Source organism: Nanorana parkeri, unplaced genomic scaffold (assembly GCF_000935625.1).
Source record: "Nanorana parkeri isolate BGI_ZX_2015 unplaced genomic scaffold, ASM93562v1 scaffold1, whole genome shotgun sequence".
Taxonomy (NCBI): domain Eukaryota; kingdom Metazoa; phylum Chordata; class Amphibia; order Anura; family Dicroglossidae; genus Nanorana; species Nanorana parkeri.
The window spans coordinates 1,044,024-1,064,706 of NW_017306269.1; the positions used below are offsets into that span (position 1 = coordinate 1,044,024).

The 20,683-nt window shown below is 42.0% G+C and overlaps 1 protein-coding gene across 1 annotated transcript in view; it reads left to right on the forward strand.

The window, feature by feature from the left end:
• USH2A (usherin) overlaps nt 1-20,683 on the forward strand; it is a 534,204-nt gene that overhangs the window by 284,525 nt on the left and 228,996 nt on the right. Inside the window, exons 38-40 of the mRNA XM_018556052.1 lie at nt 7,933-8,106; nt 12,035-12,048; nt 15,043-15,191. Of these exons, the coding sequence (XP_018411554.1) occupies nt 7,933-8,106; nt 12,035-12,048; nt 15,043-15,191 (337 nt within the window). The remainder of the gene's footprint in view (nt 1-7,932; nt 8,107-12,034; nt 12,049-15,042; nt 15,192-20,683) is intronic.

Sequence of the window (20,683 nt, forward strand, 5' to 3'; positions counted from 1 at the left end):
TCCCTCCCCAGGGCAAAACCGGGCACACACCCTCAAAAAGTTTTTTGCTGCTCCTGTCCACCTGACTTTGTAAATGAGGACTGCAAACTTCTCCATGTTCGTCTGAATTACTTCACTGGTTGATAAGTCTTAGCTTCTCTAGTTCATCCTGGCGGTGGACATCAGGATTGAAATCTCCTGTGCCTCAATAGGCGTTTATCTGGTATAAGCCCTGATTTTTCCACCTGGGGCTTTAGTAATTGCTTGATCAAGCTTATTGCCAAACAGTGACTGACTTCCATGAGGAATCTTACACACAGATTGTTTGGAGCCTGGGCTGGCTACCCATGGTCTAAGCCACAAAACTTGTCTCTGTAACCAAGTATAAGCTCTTGAAGAGGAGAGAAGAATATCATTGCCACCTCACCCATAAACTTTAAGCAAAGTTTCAGCTTTTCAAGCTCAGTTACTTTATCCTCCTTGTCCTCTCCTGAATGAATTGATGTTTCCATGATTTCTACCCAGGCGTTCATGGCCTTTGCCAATGCTATTAATGCTACAGCGTGGCAACATGCACCTGCTGTGGCTGTATATACAATTTTTAGGTTGACATTAATCTTGCAGTCTAAGGTATCTCTGAAGGAAACTGCATCCTCCAAAGGATCACATGCCTGGTAAGTTGCATCAAAGAGGTATCCACCAATGGGGGGGGGGGGGTGTCAAGGTGCTTGACCTCCTCTTCCCTAAATGGGTATAGCTTTACCAGCTGCTTCTGCATAGAAGGTTTTCTGTCTACCTTCCACCACTTGTCCCACACCAGCTCCTTATAGCTTCCATGAATGGAAAAGTAAATACCTCCTTCTCAGGTGTTTGTACAAATGTATGCTTTCTTGCAGGTTCTGGTGACTTCTCCCATCTCTCACTGCCTTCACAAATGGTTAGACAGGGATATAATCACAAAATGCTCTCCTGACTCCTTCTCTGAGGAACTTTCTTAAAAGTCAGGGTCTTTTTCCTGAAAGGCTTGAGGAAAAGTGGTTGAAGGCTGTGTGGCTTGAGGTGGTGGGAGAGGAGGTATGGTCATACTTACAATTGCAGTGTGTAACCTGTTTTATGAGAGCAACAACTTCTCTGCTGTCTGCATCCTTTTCTCTGGCTGCTTGTACCAGACAGTTCCCACACAGAGATTTACCCTCTACTGACTGCTTTGAACATGCCCAGAATTTACTATTTGCAGTTGTTTGGGCTTCAGACACACAGTGACTGAGACTGTGGCACTGCTGGAGAATCCGATCTCTAACGAGGATGGCTTGACAACTTTCCCTCTCCAGAGCTTCTTTGATTAGATGCATGTTTAGACCTATGTCCAGACCTAGAGGACCTGAAAGGGTAAACATGCTGTCAGTGCTGGCTAAAAAAGAAGGAAAACCTACCTACTGCTCTCTCGCTCCTTACCTTCTCTGCTTACGGTGATTTTTGCTGCTCCCTTCAGTTAGGATCACATAGCAATACACTGAACAGCCCTCCCAGAGACAGCGTTCCTCTTTTTATCTCCTTTAAGGATCATGGTGGTAGATCTTTCTTCTCACCCAGCTGTAGGTGACCTGTTCATCCTGGCTTTACCAGAGGAGATGCAGGTGGCAGTGACAAAAGCCTATTTAAACAAGGTAATGAGGCAATTATTAGTGCTTAACACATGCTACAGGTCATGCTCAGCAGGGAGGGAAATCAGCAGTGAGTGTTACCTTCAAATGGAGAGGTTCCTGTTCAGCTTGCGCTGAACTAAATGGTCTCCTCACTGCACTGAGCACCCAAGGCTTTAAATAGCAGCGCTGGGCCGTTGCATGACTGTGATGTCACCCGCTCCTGCACAGTCTGCCTAATTTTTGCAACACATGCATGCCCAAACCAGTGGCGGAACTAGGTGTGGGGGCAATGGGGCAATTGCCCCCCCGAGATAGAGCCGCTCCCACCCGCGGTACCGTACCAGTGACAGGAGTACATCCCCGCACAGTGCCGGGACATACAGCTGTCAAGCTGTCAAAGAGTTAACTGCGGTTCAGTGTAAAAAAACGGCACAGTAAAGTAATATGCCGTTTTTTTACACTGAACTGCAGTTAACTCTGTGAAGGCTTGACAGCTGTATGTCCCGGCCGTGTGCGAGGATCAGAGGCAGGGCTTGAAATGCCTCACAGAAACACTGGCAGCATTGCGCTGTGCACTTCCTCCTTTCTACATCCTAGAACATATGCTATGTGCTCCAGAAACCCATGCCTTGCACAGCATTAACCCTATTAGGATTACCACTTTCTACCACCTGTAAAAGGTTGCTACCACTCCACCTTGTGTTTAACAGGGCATAATACACCATCACCATATAGGGGCTTATTCACAAGGACTCTACTTAGAGGCCACTAGCGGGACATCGCAGACTCTTCCATCTTGCAGTCAGCCGTAGCTTTACTACAGCTAGGTGAGAAGAAAGATCTTCCACCATGATCCTTAAAGGAGATAAAAAGAGAAACGCTGTCTCTGGGAGGGCTGTTCAGTGTATTGCTATGTGATCCTAACTGAAGGGGAGCTATGGGGGTTAACCCGCTAGTGTAATGCCATGGAAATGTCAGGAAACCCCCTTTAGACATGTCACATCAGGCCATAATATCCTGACAAGAGGTCTAACCCCCCCCCCACACTCCCAAAAACATTTTGTCTTTATATGCACTGCAAAGCTGAACTCTAGGCAGTATAAAAGACAAAAATTAATGCAGTCCTGTATTTATTCATACATCATTCTTATTTTTTATTTTTTTTATTGCGAACAGTGTAAGTACCTGAATTTGACTTGGTATCAGCCTTAGGCCTTGTACAACAGGGCTCACTGCTATTACGTTCTTCACAACCACCAATAAGATTCAAATCTACATTGGAAGTTTGATTCTGACTTGTGATAAATCAAGCATAAAGCCATGCAGGGGGTGTATGCTGCCTAAGGCTGCCATTTTTGCCATCCCTTCTTGCAACCATCCTCTGGGCCACTGGAATAACTAGTTGAGAGGCAAAACAGCCAGAGAAGTGGCCTGGGGTCCGCTACCAGACTTCTGCCTGCAGCCAGGGTAACTTGAGGACAATGCCGGAGCTATAACATTAAGTGTGCATGTACAGCGATCAGTATTTGTAAAGGAGCTGGTCACTTCCTAGTGACATCACTGGCAGAACAGTGTGGCACTACGGAAACCTTTCAGTAGTATGAGCCTGGCAGAAAACCCTGAGCTATTCCTTCTTCCTATACATATTTTTCCTATACATGTCAAAGGTATTTTATAAGGCTCAGTGTTACTGAGTTGAACTGAGAACGAAGTGTCCACTATGGAAACTCTTGCTCCAGTGCTGCTGCCACCATGCTTTCATTAGTACCTTGGCATCATGGCCAGCATGACCCTGTGTGTAAACAACATAGGCTTCACGAAGAAGACCCAGCCTACATTTGAAGAGCTTTCTTGAAAGCGGCTAAACTTCAGAACTGTTTCTACCCCCAGACAAGTACTGCTAGCCATATGACTCTACCATTCCTTTTTAGCTTCAAGCTTGTTGGTAATTCCTGGCCTGTTGGGTACTTTTTCAGGGACACCAGCTCTGCATCTACAAAACTAGGCATCATACAACCCGTCATATAGTGCCAGGGCACTTGGTATAATCAGTATGCACTTGCGATGGATGATGGACTCAGTACCCAGAACCATCTGAGCTGGTAAAGCTTGGTCTCTGCCACAGTTGGTTGGCCTGTAAAGAGGCAGCCTAGTAAGAAGTAGAGCACAGATGACCAACATGCTCTGTGAGATCTAAACAGTAGCTTCTGTCTTACATTTGCCTGTTTGTATCCAGGCCCCAATGTCACTACACTTAAAGCACAAGTATCGATCCAATGCTTGCAGACAGAGAAATGACTGCAGAGTAGTGTTGGGCTCAATGTTTGAGCCAAACGTGAGTTCGACTCGAACATCAGCAGTTTGTGTGTTCGGCGAACACACGGGAGTATATATTTGCCAATACCAATGGTGCTACAACAGGAATTGCTATCCATTGAGAGACACAGGTCCCATCTCTCTGTGCCTTTTGGCCTATGTACTGCTAGCTCACAGAACTGAGGCATGACTGTTGGAGGTTGGGTTTTATGGGGACTGGCCTTTATTGTTTTTCCTGTGTGCCAGTGTCCAAACCTCCAGTGGGCAGCAGCATATAACCCAATTGTTTCAGAATTCCTGTGTCCTTCTATAGACTCCAAGAAAAAGATTTGACGGTAGCTCCAAAAATCGTATTTTTTGAGTTCAGGTCCACTTTAAATGCATATACCAAATTACTAATATCTCCTGTGTTTTTTTTTAGTGTGTTTTTTTTCTTTTCTTTTCAAAGTAAGTGAAGGGGTCAGAAAGTGGTCAGTCTCGCACAGGCTGATCGTGTGCTGCGTTTTGACTTCATAAGATAACTTTACAAAGAAAATCCTCATAATTGTCTGTTTTAAAAGGGTTTCATCTCGCTCTTTGAAACAGATCCAACTTTTCATGCCACCCGGATTGGTAGAGCAGAAATGCACACTTTATTACCATTAAACATTTTATAGCTTTGCCTACTTTGATGAATATTTACTCTTAAAAGCTTGCCTGGCACAATGCCAGATCCACGTCTTCATTTTTAACTTCAAGTATGTAAGAAGTTTAAAAAAAAAAAAATTAAGGACATCAGAGTAAAGATGGAAATTAAATAAAAGTCTGAGGGATGTTCTCAGTGTATATACAGGTTATCAAGGATTAGAAGAAAATGTTGTACTTATGCAGTCTGGAGAGAAAAGCTTGAGGTTATATGCACAGACTTTTCATAGCGGTAATGGTTGTCAAACATGGACAGAATCTTGGAAAGGATATGATGGATCTTGGAAGCAATCTCTAATTTGCAGCGCTGAGATCTTGGATTGGAATTGGTAGCTTTTGGTCCTGGTACTTCAGGTGCCAAAAAAGACAAGTATGCTGTTGCAGGGGTTCATTTTAGTGTTAAGGATAGGTTAAGATAGCACATTGTTTTTTGGGGTCAACAAACCACTGTCAAATAGCTCAAGGAAGTTTCAGTGCCATAAACAGAAGTAAAAAATGTTGACCTATGTCTTTTGACCCCTAACCTTAACCTAATTCTTATTGTGTTTTTATACCTAATAGTTATAAATTTAGTGTAGTGAAAACTAAAGGGGAAAATTAGCCTCTCACCACCTGTTCACCAGCATAACATACTCCATATTCCTTTACTCCCCCTACGGGCCATTCAGCCACCAGGAGCAAAGTGTAATACCCAGTACTTCTGGGTATGGAGGATCACGTGACTCACTACCCCTCTGCCATGTACAGCACTCGTGCTTCATGATTGGCACAGTGATGTCACTTGAAAAGGTTGCAGGAGTCCATAGTGCTGTGCAAGCTCAGACAAATCAGTTTGAAGCCTACACAAGGCTATTGTTCCACAGTGCCAGTGACCAAACAGCAGTAATAGAAGTGAGGAAAAGGGGGTACATGCTGCTATTGAGGGTGTAGTTAAATGACCCCTTTACTTTGCCCTGCGTGTACAAAGGAAAGGTCACCTATTTTATTCAGTGTTAAGTAGATGTTGGAAAGGTAAACCACCAGTTTATTTTATCTCTTGGGGGCTCTGTTGATAAGATCTTTGGGCTGAGCTCCCGGGTCTATTATGAGGGGTTTCTAACATTCATTATGCATTTCTGTTTGTTTCTTTGATAGAGAATGTAACATGTGTACCTGGAACACACAGAGAAGGATGGGAACACTCTAGATTTCCAATTTAGGAGGAATAAAGTTGGGAAATACAGTATGAGAGTGTGATTTAGCATCTGAGACATATAAAATACCAGGGGCTGATTCAGCCCACTAGGCTCCATATGTAATCAACATGACATTTTTGGATGAACAGGTCCTCCAAACCTTACTGAAGCCATAAAACTAAAACTGTTTGTAAATGCTTTTTTTTCTATAAAGAGGAAAGAGTGGGGTAAAGATATATACTCTGCAAGGATTTTATTCTCTCTGAGTCCCTGAGTGATTCACCAATCTGTCCTAGTGAATGTCACCAAGACAGAAAGTTCGGGGAAATACCAGATTTTTTAGCTTAGCCTGTGATCTTTTCCCTTAGACCCTGACCCTAACACTAACCCTAACATTAGCGTAGCACTTTACAATCTATATGCACTTTGTAGATGTGAAAAGCTTAGGTACTGTTCCACACTAACATTTATGCTAGTACTCCCAATCCCTGCACAAAGATCAGCACACGTTGATGTACCAATGCAGTGTTTAACCAAACCTTGCACTGCCAGGCCCTGTGCTCCTCTGTTAAGTTTAGGTGCCTAGGCAATTTTTGCAATTTTTTACTTTTATAATTTTTTTCTTACAGCTTTCAGAGTTTGTAAAAGACCCACCAAATCTACCATCTTCTGAAAATACAGGGTCGGTAGCATAAATTGATGGTGTTACTGATTATGTAGGTCCACTAAAATGAATTACCATCACACACAAAAACAATATAACTTACAAAATTCTTACCAAAATATTTGTAAATATTGAATTACACCTTTGCTGCAAAACAGTGGAAATCGAAGGTACACAAAACTGTAAATAAGTAACTTATGCAAAAAATTTTGCGGTTGGCCTCACATCTCTGCATTGTGGTAACCCTTCATCTGCCGTGCTGTATGTGTGCTGTGTTAGTGTGCATTATGATAAAATGATGCAGACATACTGTACATCTAATCACAATGCAGCATGTTACAATGCATGGCAATGTGATGTAATGCTCTGCTGCGCATACAATTGAATGAATGTTGTATTAAAATGTTTTTAAAAAGCACTGGAATGTGTTGCTGCAACACACTGCATAACACGTGTGTTATATGTACCACAATGCATGTCCACTGGTGCACATGTATGTTGTGTGTGGACGGGGGTTATTTCTTTTTTTTATTCTTTTGATTTTTATAACTATTTTTAAATGTTACTGTCAGACAAGAGCTTTAGTAAAATTAGATCTCCATCCTTTGAAATGGAGAAAGAGCTTGAGGACATAGAGCCCCTAACCTTCTTCTCCTCTTTACCACCAGCACTCAATGAACACTTTACAGAGTGCTTCCTGCACATTCACAAACGTAGTATGTTTACTATCTCCTCAGTTATGAATGAACACCAGAGTCATCAGTACTGATGACTCTGGTGGTCATTCAGAAATGAAAGTGTGAAGGAACACACATATTTACACAAATGTGACACATATTTACCATCCTGAATCCAGTACCACTGTCCCACTTGTCATAATCCGCTCGATCCTCCCTACTGTGTGACTGCACTGCAATTCTTCCCCCCCCCCCCCCCCCACCCCCCCTCTCCTTTCCGCCATGACATCCCACTATCCCCCCCATCACACCACCCCACTCTCCCCCCCCCCCCCCCCCAATCCCTGCTGTCTCTGCCGGGACAGACTGAGGGAGAGCAGCAGAGATTATAGGGGACATAGAGCAAAACAAATTGCCAGCAACCATCTGGGAGAATTAGTGACAAGCAGGGACAGTGCAGAGTGTTGGTATTGGTAATGTCAGCAGAAAGGGGTTAGGGGAACCACCAGATTTTGAATCAATGGCTGTGAACACTCTGACCTGGCCAGCTGAAAGCCTACTTTTCTGCCATACATCTTAAGTTGGTGGCAGGGAAAGTGTTAATCATATAGCATTGTCTCATCAAGGTCTATTCTGTTGATGCAAACTGACACTACAATCAAGAAAATTGCTTCTTGCACACATTCTCATTGCTACGATCTGCATGATTTCTGTCTATTTGGAATATTTATATTCAGTACATTTGCTGTAAATGTTTTCTGAGTTGACATTTTCCTTTGGTTATTTCACAGGTTGAAGCCCACACCCAAGAGACCAAGCCAGAGGGAACTATTCTTCTTTATTCAACCATCAACAGCCCAAGAAGTGCTCTGGTGACATGGGAAGGACCCGAAAAGCCCAATGGCCACATGACCTACGATATACATTTTAGTGGCCTGTTCTATGAAATAGAAGGTAGTTACAATGTCCTAGACATCATCATTTGTATTATTATTAGAATTACTGGTAGCATTTTGTTGTGCTTTTTAAAAATATTAATTTAAACCAGGGGTAGCAAACCTCCGGCCCCCCAGTTGTCGTGGAACTACAAATCCCATGAGGCATTGCAAGATTCTCACAGCCACAGACATGACTCCCGAAGAGAGATGCATCATGGGATTTGTAGTTTCTCCACAGCTGGAGGGCCGGATGTTTGCTACCCTGATTTAGACAATAGGTAGCCTGAAGGTTTTTTCAAAGAAAGTAGTGAGATATCTGTATGGGGCAGAGTTGAGCAGATAGTGAACTGGTGGCCAGGCTATAGACATGCAAGTATTTACAAATACTTAGCAGCCAGAACAATACCTTTAAAACAAGCCTTCAATGTAGCTGCTGTAGTTCTGGAGTAATTCATCCTCACATCAGAAGCACTGAAGTTGCCTAAGTCAATCCAGGTAACCAGCTCTTTAAAATTAAAAATGGAAAAAACAAATCCACAAAAAAGTTGTTTTCGGGGGTGGAGAGGGATTAACCCTCACTTCCTGCCCTGGTGTCCATATTGTCAACAGGAAGTGAAAGTTAACTTGCAATGGGGACACAGACAGATATAAATTATCAACACACAAATTCACATTTATTGAAAGTGGCATTTTCTAAACAATTATCTCTTCTGTAACAGCAACACACATCCAATAAGTGAATTCACAACAGCAAAAGCCAAGTGTAACATTTCACCTTTCACCAAAAGCCCATTTGTATTACTTTTATTTTTTCTTCTTTTTCCTTTTCTTCTGTTTTAAACCAGAGAAGACTGTGCTCAGTCTGTGCTCCATTCCCCAAAGAATGTCATGAAAAGGCCCGTTTTGTGTACCATTTTTCGAAGCATATGTGCCAAAGAGTTGAATATATGATAGGCAGTCTCTATTGACCTCTTTCAAAGCTTGCCATGTCCCCTTTTTTATGCAATGAAGACTTTGATGTGTGCTGCTGTGAAGCACTTGTAAGATTATGAGGTGTAGAGCGACAATAGATTTAGCGAAAAAGGAAAAAAATATATATTTTCCATTTTTGCTGGACAAGTGGAAAGACGGGCAAATCCAATCATACAACAGGGTGAATACTGCTAAAATAATATTCACCACGTTAAAAGAAGAACTTAAAGCACAACACCAAGCACAGGGATTTTTGTAATTTGTGGTGTATGAACAAATGTTACCTCTGCTAAGGTATATATACCATGGCCAGATCACTGCTCTGCTCTGTACTTCCAGCTCACTTCAGAAATGAGAGCTACTGGTCTCATAGATGGAAGATTTAGTGTTGTTTATCTGCACCTCTCTTCCCTAGGCATTCGCATAATCCTGTGTATTCTGTAAATTATTCCTTTCTCTCCATGCCCCCCAGCTCAGCCCTAAATTTCTCCTTCCACCAAGCATGCTGGGAAGGTTTTCCTCAGCTTAAGGATGCTCTCTGGGACATGACCACAATGCCACATCTACTGAGGTCCTGTCATCTCTATACAACCCTATAGCATGGAGGCATGGCCAACACCAAAGACAAGCTGCAGAGAATGAGCAAACGTTAAGCCTAACTGTAGTCTCACTTTTTATTTAAACTGAGCTTTAATGTCTCTAGTAAAATGCAGCCTTCCCTTTTTCTTGCTCACCACATAAAAAGAGTGCAGTTCTGATCTTCAGCCCATGGCCACTGAATAACATCTGGGCTGGAAGATGAACAGTGTCCTCTAGCTCCTTCAGTGGTCTGGGCATCAAGGGAATACCCCAGCAAGTCTAGAGCTACGTCATGATGGCAGTGGTATCACAGGTAGACATTAGAGGGACCCCACTTTACTTATGTGATAGTTGTCCTGTTGAGCGATGCAGCGACGATGGGGCAATTCTGTGCTCCTATAATGTAATCCATTCCTCCTCATGCTGCATGATAGCATGTGGAGCCTCCATCAGCTGCATCACATGTAGGCCAACCTGCAGACCTCTCCCCCTAGTGGCCTCAAGTACTGGATCCAATTAGACCCTGTGGTGACATCTAGACAAGCAGAGAGAGGTTGGGTGATTACTTTACTGCTTGCCTGAAATGGGCTTAATTTTTTTCTGGAGTTCCCTTTTAATGTGGCATTGTTTCCACATCGCCTCCTCCGACATGTCAGCACTGAGTGTCGATCTGTCTGTCAGGTTGTCAACATAACACTAAATGTTGCCAGCTTGTGCAGCAAAAGAACTTTCAAAAAGTCAGGACCCATTTGCCAAGCAGCCCTCGCAGAAAATGTATTCTGTTCTCCGCAGAATTTTCTTTGATTTCTCTCCGCTGAGAACTTTACTGATTTGTCCCAGCGGAATCTGCTGGAATTTATCGGTTCATGGTTGGCAGTCACAGATTAAGGTAAATGTCGATCTGTAATGACCCTCTACATGTTAGTACTGCAGTAAAGCCAAGCTTTTATGTCAAAGACATCGAAGAGGGAGCTATTACACATGACAGGGGTGATCAAGGGACTCCGGTCTAAGGCAAGCATTATTAAATATTGACTAGTTCTGTGATTTATGTAGAGCTGGGAGAAAAAAGTGACTTTTTAACCATTATATATTCTTCAGTAAGGAAAACCAGTCATTTATCTCCTGATGGTTATAAAGAATGGACTCTGTGCATATTTTAGCGGTGGGAAAACCGACAGGGTGGGGGGTTGGGGAAGAAGGCATATTCTTTCATCTTTACGATGTGGTTAGCTAATTTGAGCAGCAGGTAAACTCGATGGGATGACAAGACTTGACAAGGGAAAAGGTTGTGAAGGAAGGATAGGAAATTAATTGGCTGGAGATGTTAATGGGATTGAATTAGACTTATTTGTCTGGACCCTGTAGGAGGGTGACATAAAAATTTAGCAAAAAAGGTAGATGGTTTTTACGTTCAATGGATGCCGTTGTTACCAACAAAATGGATTATGACTAATAAAAGTCTAAAGGTAGTCATATCCAGGAGGTTATAGCTAACCAGTCCTCAGAATAATGTCAGGTTTTGGGATCTGGCAATAATCCTGAGACTGTGGGGGTGATTTACTAACCTAAACACACACACACACCAGGTGTGTGTGATTTTCACACAGCAAAACGTATTTATCAACCAAAAAGTCTCTAAAAGCATATTTCCACTAATGCCATATATGGAAAAATCATGCACATGATGCATATATAATGCTGCTTCACAGTTTAGACAAAAATGGTTAGCTCATGCATTTACATTCCTTGCATTCATCAACGCAAGCAACACAACATAGAGCTAATTTACCCAACATCACCTTGGAATTCCTTCAGGGCTTTGCACAACACACCTGCTGGGTGTGTACACATTACAAAGGTGTTTAGATTCCACCCATAGATCATGCTGGGAGGGAACACACTGCAGAGGTGTATACACGTTCGTGGTGTGTTTATAAGGTTAGTAAATCAACCCCTGTGAGTTACCAAAATATCCTCAACAGGGATGATCAAAATAAAAGGTTTTTGATTTCCCTGAAATGTTGTCAAAATTTGGGAGATTTTCAGGGAAATTTCACCATTTTGGCAAATACTGTACAGACAATTGGGAATGTGAGTATTGGGTGGTTTTTAAGGGTGCAATGGGATTTAAATAGCTCCTTAGGGATACAAAGCTCATTTAAACTATCCTGCACCTGTTCTTGTGCTGAAAAACAGACCCTATATAGCTTGGACCTTATAGCCACATAGACACAGATAGACTGGAAGAGTAGGACAAGCTATAAACCTATTATGCTGGCAGTTTGGTTCAAGGCATACAGACCTAATCAGGAACCTAATTTGTGGGTGGCTGTGTGCAACCCTTAGCCACCTTGTACCCTATTCTGCGGTTTAGGCTGTCCTGCTTATGATCTGCTAAAAGCTACTGAACTTTCCGTGCTCTGGAATTGGTATTGTGTCAATGAAAGCCAAACGTCATTCCACGAAGACATTATTACAACTAGCAATGATGGAATAATTTTACCTGAACTTGCTGATCTGAAGCTGATCCCCTTCCCACTTCTGCTGATCTATAGTCATCAAGTGAAAGGGCTAATAGGTGATCACTTGAATGATGATTGCATGACTTATGGTCATATGACACAATCACCCATGATGATATAATCACCCTTATTTGAAAAAGGTCCAGATTAGAAGGGAACATAGGTAGGCGAGAGTAGGGGACAGAGCAAAGTATACGGATAGGTACTGTTAAAAAGACACTGTCAGTTTTTGCCACTATTTAAGGCAAAGTGACAGTTTCCCAGGTATGTGTACTTATTGAGACGTACTCCCTTACCACCACTGCACCCTCGCTAACAGAGCCAGGCATTCAGGTGCGGGGGATCATGTTACTTCTGTTTTGGTCCTGAGCACCCAATCGCCAGCCATGAACACTCTCATGTTAACGAAATACTGGGGCATAGACAGGTGGGATGCTGCAGTGGGGAGGTGGTGGAGGTTCTTGCAGTGTAAGTATATTCTCCTTGGGGTGTGGGCTATGTGCAGATATTGTTATTTTTCCCTGAATGGGAAAACACCCCTTTACTAGTTCACTAGCTGGTAATTCATGGCAAACAATCCATCCTGCAGCTTTGGCTTTGCCAGATCATTGGCGAAATTAATGATCACTTGTTCTATCTGGACATGAAGCAGAGAGAGCTATGTCTTTGTTTCTGGGTTCAGGTCTGCTCAGATAGAGATTGTTGGGAAGGAAAGGTGTCCTCATGTAAAGGTGTAATTGTTTGTATTGGTCTTATACTGCCATGGCACAACTCCTTTTTTTTTAGCTGAAAGACACGATCTGACAGTTTGCTTTGTACAATAGCTGCACTTTTACTACACTTTTCCTTTGCTGCTTTTCATTAATCAGTCTTATAAACCTCCTGAAAGAGTTAAACCATACAGTTTGATTACCATTCAACAGAGGACATACTTTATACCCATAAATCAGTTTTAGTCACACTTCTATTATTCTCTCAGGTCAGCCAGCCCAATTCAAATCAATAGAAGTGCAAGTGACACAATCAATCTAGATATTTGATTATGGATTTTCATCCTCTAAGTCTGCCTTGGCTACCTTGCTGAGAGTCTCCCCAGAGAGCCCAAAATCTCTATTGGCATCCATGAATTATGAACACCAATAGAGAAAAGAGATAATCTTCATTTGCATAATGCCTGAGCTCGGTAATGGAACTTTGCAACAACTGTTCCAGACAAAACTGCTTTAAATGTGATAGCAGTTCTAAAAAAAAAAGTTTTATTCAATCTGCGTGTGTGTTAAAGGTATAACCACATTGTTATACATTGGCTTAGAGGTTAGCGAGCCTGTCTTCCAGTGCCAGAGTCCTGGGCATGGTTCCTAAGTAATAACTTTACAGAAATTCCTGTGCGTCACCCATGTCTGTGTGGGTTCATTCTTGCTGCTCCAGTTTTTATCCTGTACCCAGGTCCCAATTTCAGTCATATGCACCATTAGATCATACCCTTACTAAGCAGAATTCCAAAGTGCATCCTAAATAGTTTTATGTGACAGTAACCAGAACTGGGGGCCATGAGGAAAGTGTGGATTCATGTGTTAGGCCTGGAGGTCTGACACAGATGTCAAAAGTGACCCTATCACTGAAAAATAATGTGCACCTACAAAGAGAGTTCATACTCAGCTCTTCCTCCACCCCCATTGCTGATTTGTGCTGTATTGGAGATACAGCTGCCTGAAGAGTCTTCAGAATGTGACACCAACAGGCGGGTAACATGCTTGTTCCCCTCTCTCTCGCTCTGTGGTTCATCCTGCAGACCCCTATGTCACTACAGGTCACAATATTGATGCAGGGGCTGGCCGACTGAACCGTGGAATGCAGGGGGAAACCTTGCATCCGACACATGCACAAGTATGTTAAATGCTAAATATACTCCAGCCATAGTAGCTGTGCAAGCATTACTTTAGGTATGAACAAGTACATTGGAACTTTCTTCTATGTAAGGGGCACTTTTTTCATTTTAATTCTGGCAAAGGAGTGGCTTCAAAGTGTAACTCCGGGAAAACTGCTAAATACACAGCTGACTACATATATGTCAACTGTTTTAACTCCTAAAACAATTTGTAATTATGTACAGCCAGTCACATCTACCACACTGTGCAGCCAGTTAGGTGAGATCCCTATTTCCTGGTTCAGGTTTCTATCTTCCCTTGTCACCTCGCCTCCTCCACCCCGTGCAGCATGCATCATTGCACTGCCATTGCCATCTACTGTCCCTTGACCAGAAAGCAAAGAAGGAAGCTAGAATGGAATCAGTGCATTTATTGTCCATGCTTCATTGTTGCAGAGGCTCCTGGATCAGAAGACTGGCTTAACTAATTTAAAAGTCAATATATATGTATTTCACCCGTGTGGATGTAAATCCACTTCAATTTCTTTTTTTGTTGCCTATTGGAGACACATATAGAAGTATAGCATTGGCTTCCCCAGCATACTCACCGTTCCTTCCACCACTATGTTCAGTGAGGGAAGAATAGAGCAAAAGAACCTGGGGACACACAGGGCTGAGGACTATCTCTTCTCCCCTATGTGACAGCACTGGGTGTTTAAGCGGCCAATCACCAAGGACCAGTGTTTTTACATGGGAGCTAGATAAATGGGGGCCATAATCCCCATACACGAAAGTTCAGGATATTATCTTCACACCTGGTGTCTGAACAGAGAAATGGACGATTGAATGTAGTAGGCTGCAGAAGGCAACGTTAAAGGGTACCTGTTGCTCTGCCCTGCATGATTCTTTTTCTATGCACACATCTTTATATATAATGCTTGCTGCATATCATGACTTTAGATAATTTGATGTTTACTATTATTTAACAGGTGACACCGTTTACAACATCTCTAGTTCCAGGAGGATATTGCATCAAAGTAAAGAAAATATCAAGTGGGTCGCCATTGATAACCTGGTTCCTTTTTCTAGCTACACTGCCTTTGTGAACGCTTCTAATAGCCAAGGTCACGTGACCAGTGACCCTGTCATCATCACCATGCCACCTGGAGGTAGGTATTGCTAGACATGTTCATACCTGAAAATGCATGCCTTACTGCGGCTATACCACTGCTTTAAAAAAAGGGGAAAAAAAACATGCAAATTTACGAGGCACTTCAGTGTGCTTTACAAATGTGCATTTTGGATTCCAGAAGCGGAAAAAAATTCTGGTAACTGAGTCCAGGCGCATGACCTGATAAAGTCATGAAACTGACCCTTCTTCAATCATGGAGTTGTCTCTTCTATGTTAAACAATCAGAACTCTGTAGGATACCACATGCACCATACTGCAGCATGCATTTTATGAATAGGTTGCAAAATGTAGGAGTTACCTTCTAGAATATAATGGATATACTCTCCAGGGTTACTCCATATCGCAGCCTACATTTTATGGTCCATTCCTTATGGCTCATCTTTATAAATAAGCCCCTAAGCTTTCCTGAATCTTTAACAATAACCCTGCCACTAATGTTCCCTGCATACCTAACACAAACGGTCCCTGTATCCCTAACACTAATCCTCCATTTAACTTCAACACTAACACTCCCTATAGCTCCAACACTAACCCTCTTTCTCTAATACTTACCCTCCGTGTAAACGTAGCACTAGCTCTCCTTGTAATTCTAATGCTATACTTTCCTGCAATCCTACACTAACCCTGTAACCCTCACAGTAATCCTCTCTGTATCCCTTATATTAACCATACCTGCAACCCTAACACTGCCTATATATTTAACATAAACCCTTCCTATAGCTATAACATTAACATTCCCTGTAGCTTCAATCTTAACTCTAACCTTCTCTCCCTAGCACTAACCCTCCATGTAACCATAACATTAGCTCTTCTCATAATCCTAACATTAACCCGCCCTGTAACCCCAACACTAACCCTCCCATTAACCCTTACACTAACCCCCACTGTAATCCCAACAATAACTCTCCCTGTAACCCTAACACTATCCCTCCTTGTAACCCTAACAATAACCCTCAATGTAATTCTAACACTAACCCTCACTGTAACCCTACCACTAACCCTCCCTGTAACCCCAACCCTAACCCTCACTTTAACCCTACCACTAGCCTTCCCTTTAACCCTACCACTAACCCACCCTGTAACCCTTACTCTAACCCTCCCTGTAACCCTAACACTAACCCTTCCTGTAACCCTAACATTGACTGCCCCACTAACCCAACACTAACCATTTCTGTTTTAAAATTGACCCCTTCTTTGAACACTCGCCTCCCCTCTTTTTTGCCACCAAAGACTACATGTGCTGCAATAAAAGATACCAGCACCAAAATCTACCAGTTGCAGTGCCTTGCGAATCTGGAGTACCCATCTAATGCCGTTCACCACTGGTGGCGTACAGCCGTGAAAGTAACAGAGAATTCTTTAACACTTGACAATTTAACACCTACCCATAACTATCTAAACATTCAAACATTACAAGGCAGTTTGTATGAATCTTTAATGCATTTTCCGATGAAGTGAACATATTTATTTCCAATTTTGTTTCCACCGAATGCATAGTTTATATAGCAATTGTGAATTTTTATTACCTTTGGCACTGTTGCAGTGCTTTTTATGTTGAATTCTGGCACGATTATTGAGAAGTGTTCAGTTAATTTATCAAAGGCGGAATAAGCGTGGGTAAAACCTATTCTAAGGACGGCCAGAGTGTTTGCATTGTTGTTTATTGCTGTGAATAAAGTTAAATAATGTTTGAATGACGGCTTTTATTTGATGACCTTGTGATAAGTTAATAGTATACATCATTAGTTAAATTGGCTCTCGCTCGTTCTTTCTTTTATTTAATGGCCTGGATGTATATTAACATCATTTAGAGGAATCATGTGGAAGAGCATGCGGCATTAATGTGAGTAGGTGTCTAAGCTAAATTTATATTATCGCCAAGTTTTACCCATGCAAATGCTCAGTCATGTCTTCTTTTCTGGCCTGATCAAACCAACATTAAGGGGAAGGGAATAGGCCAGTACTGAGAAATGTTTTTGCCAATGAGACAGTCTTACTCAGATGCAATCATTTTTTTCTTTTGTACCATTACACTGGTATTAAATTAATATATTTAATACTGAAACACCTTGTTAGACCATTATATGCCTCTTTTTTTCTTGCAAAATAAAGTAAGAGAGAGGAGTTGTAAAGTCCGAGCATATCCTCTCCTTTTATAACATCAGCATTCTACTAGAAATACATGCTAGAGTTTTTTTTGATAATGCAATTAAAGCGTACTTGAAAGAAAATCCCTTTTTTGTAGTGAGTGCTGCCTTCTGTCTGCCCATCACTTTCACACACTTCCTGGATTCCCAGTGTGTTTTGCATCTCTTTCCCTGTTGCTTGCTGTGATATAATCTCAATTTCTCAAGACTACATAACCCATAAAGCAGTGCTTCCAGCAAGCAGTGATAATGTTTAATTGGTCAGATGTTAGGTTGCAGTTCAGAAGGTAGGCTTTTTGAGAAGTCCACTTTCACAGGGCTGAGTGAAATTGTGTCAGTGTATTGAGGAAGTACATCCTAAGGGCATCTTCAATAAGAATTCTCCATTCAAAAATTTCAGTGAGGCCAGTAGCTGCATAGAAGGGATGAGATTCAGGTTCTCCACCACCATAGGTTCAAGGTGAATCCTGCGGTTTTTAGATTCTTGGCCCTGGCAAATATATGTGCAGATTCTCCCGGGATTTTTTTAAACTATAAATCACTGCATGGCCTTTGAATCATGACCAGCAGGCTTAGAAGGGCCATTTGAATAAGCCAGCCCCCTCGCTATAACAATAGGAGCACAGAGCAGCTATAGCGTCAGTGAATTTGAAGTTGGTGTAGGCAAAGCATATGGAAAGTTGACAAACATCATAGGTAGAGATTAGGGTCAGCTGAAAACTGTACTTTAATTCTGATTGCTAGCTTTAATCGACCTCTTTGCTGCCTTTTTTTATTTTAATATTGGGGCTTTTTTGTCTTTTGATTTTATTATGTGGTTGATATGAGGCATGTGGTTGCTTTTAGTTGTTGTTTCATCCATAGCAAATGGGCTTCTATTTCAGGGGCTGGCATTTTGGGTTTTTAATTTCCTTTGGGGGTATATTGGTTTTATTTTATGTTAATATGGACTTTATTTTAGGGTAAACTTTTTATTTTTGTTCCCATGAAGGTATTTTGGGGTTTTCATTTATTTTGTGTGTTTCTTTTATTAGTATTTTATATAGATAGGGCCTTTTTTAAGATTGGAGTGCCCAAAGCAGAGAATTCAATTGATACTGACCATTTATTTTTTCTTGGAGCTGCCTTTTGATTGAAAGGAAAAAGCAAAGTGCAAGAACAGTGTGCACCTAAACCTAAATATTGTATCACTTGCATTCAATGCACCCGCCTGTCCCCATAGATAAAATAAAAGTTAGACTCCCTGGCTCATCAAGAATAACACAAAGGAGATATGCAGCAGCATTTCAGTAAGTGCACAAGGTAAGATTGCTGAAGCGCTGCTGTAGATCTCCTTTGTGTTATTCCCAATGAACCAGGGAGAAGAACAGATGAAGAGAGCAGCGTGGAGGGGAGGCAGGGTCAGAGGCGGGGATAGAGATGCAGGGACATATGTTATTCAGGGACAGTGTTATACTTAATACGTCTGGGGGCTTGTTCACACCAATTCCAGAGAATTCCAGCTGGAATGCACTGGATCGCATACTGTCTGACTCCCTGAGTTCCGGGGCAAGAGAGGGTGTGTGGCTAGGGTGCTATTGACTTGAATGCACCACCACGCCCCCCTGCCCATAGTGCGATCGCCCGCACCAGAACACGTGGCACAACAATGCCTGCTTGTACCATTTTTTGTGATTGCACTGCACCAGAACGTGGGCATTGCTGTGCCACGTGTTCCAGTGTGGGCGATCGGGGGTGTGTGGCTGCGGTCCCATTGACGTGAATGCACTGCCATGCTCCCTCCCCCAGAATCAGGGAGCTGAACAGTATGGAATCCAGTGCGTTCCAGCAGCTAACCATGCTGGACACCTGGCATTCCTGTTGCTGGAACCTGTAGGTTCTTGCAGCAGGCATGCCAGATCGTCCTGTGTGATCGGAGCCTAAAAAAAAGACAATGGGGGAATTTATCAAAACTGGAGCAGACAAAATCTGGAGCAGATTTGCACTCCAATCAGCTTCTCTGTCTCATTTTCAAATCTTACCTGAACAAACTGAAGATAGATGCTGATTAGTTACTATGGCCAACTGCTCCAGATTCTGTCTGCTCCAGTTTTGATAAATTCCCCCCAATGAGTCCCTGTTCGTACCTAGGGACTCCATGAATGTGTGCCAAGCGCTGGGAAAAAAGCATCCTTTGACGTGTGCTCACGTCAAAAACGTGCAACGCACTTGCGGTGCCATTACTTGAAAACCTGCATTTTCCCCACACATTTGCTGCGCATTTGGCAACCCATTGAAATCAATGGGGACGCAGAAGAAAAAACATGCACGTACACGACACGCGTTCCCAGTATGGCGAGATGTGAATGGAGCCTGACAGCACATTAAAATGCACGATTACTGATAATGCACATAAAACGCATGAATCAAGCCAATGTTTCTCCTCCTAGTGCTGGTCCGGTGCCAATTATTGAATGGTAAAAACATCTAAATAGATATTTTTTCCCTAAAATGTTTAACCTTTACAATGTTCCTGGTCAGTGCTACATTATCATAGTATGATCATTCTATTAATATTTAGTATAACCTTATATGTTACCTTTCAAATAATAAGCCATGTATACTATATCATACTATAGTGCAATGTAAACAAAGTTTACATTGCACTATTTGGTTATTGGTTATTATTAGTTTATTTGGTGAGGGAATGGTTATACACAACTCAGGTCATTATAGTGTAAAAGAATTTCCACATTGAAAATAATAAGTGTTTGATTCTAGTCCCTAAATTAAATCAAATACCTCTCAGCTTTTTTCCAGGGTGGGTTAGAGGCTAGTAATGGGGTTACTATATTTTCTTCTTAATACGTCTTGGAGTGTTTCTGTTTGGTATGCACGGAGTCCAGCACATCTTTTAATAACTGGTTGACATTGGTGATGTCCCTTAATTTGCTTAAATCTAATTGGCTCTTTTATCAGTCAAACCTGTATGGATTGGAGATTGATCAGGAAGGGTCAGCTATGACTGTGCATGTAGTTAAATAATGGAACCACAAGTTGAAGGCATTGTTGCATAGTAATCAGCAGAACGGGGAAAAACAAATGAGGGGAGAGTCAGGTGGCATGGAAAATAGTGAAGTTTTGCAGTGTGTTCAAGTTCAAAACAAAGGCATTCTACAATATATACATTTTAAATACACTTCATTTTGCCTCAAGACATTATGCTTTTTTTTTCCGCTTTTTTTTTTGAGGTGAACCGAGTTCCTTTCCAATCTGGAATAAAGAGAAAGATAAAGAAATAAAATACTGTGGCTGGAATTAGTAGATTCTTTCATATGCGCGT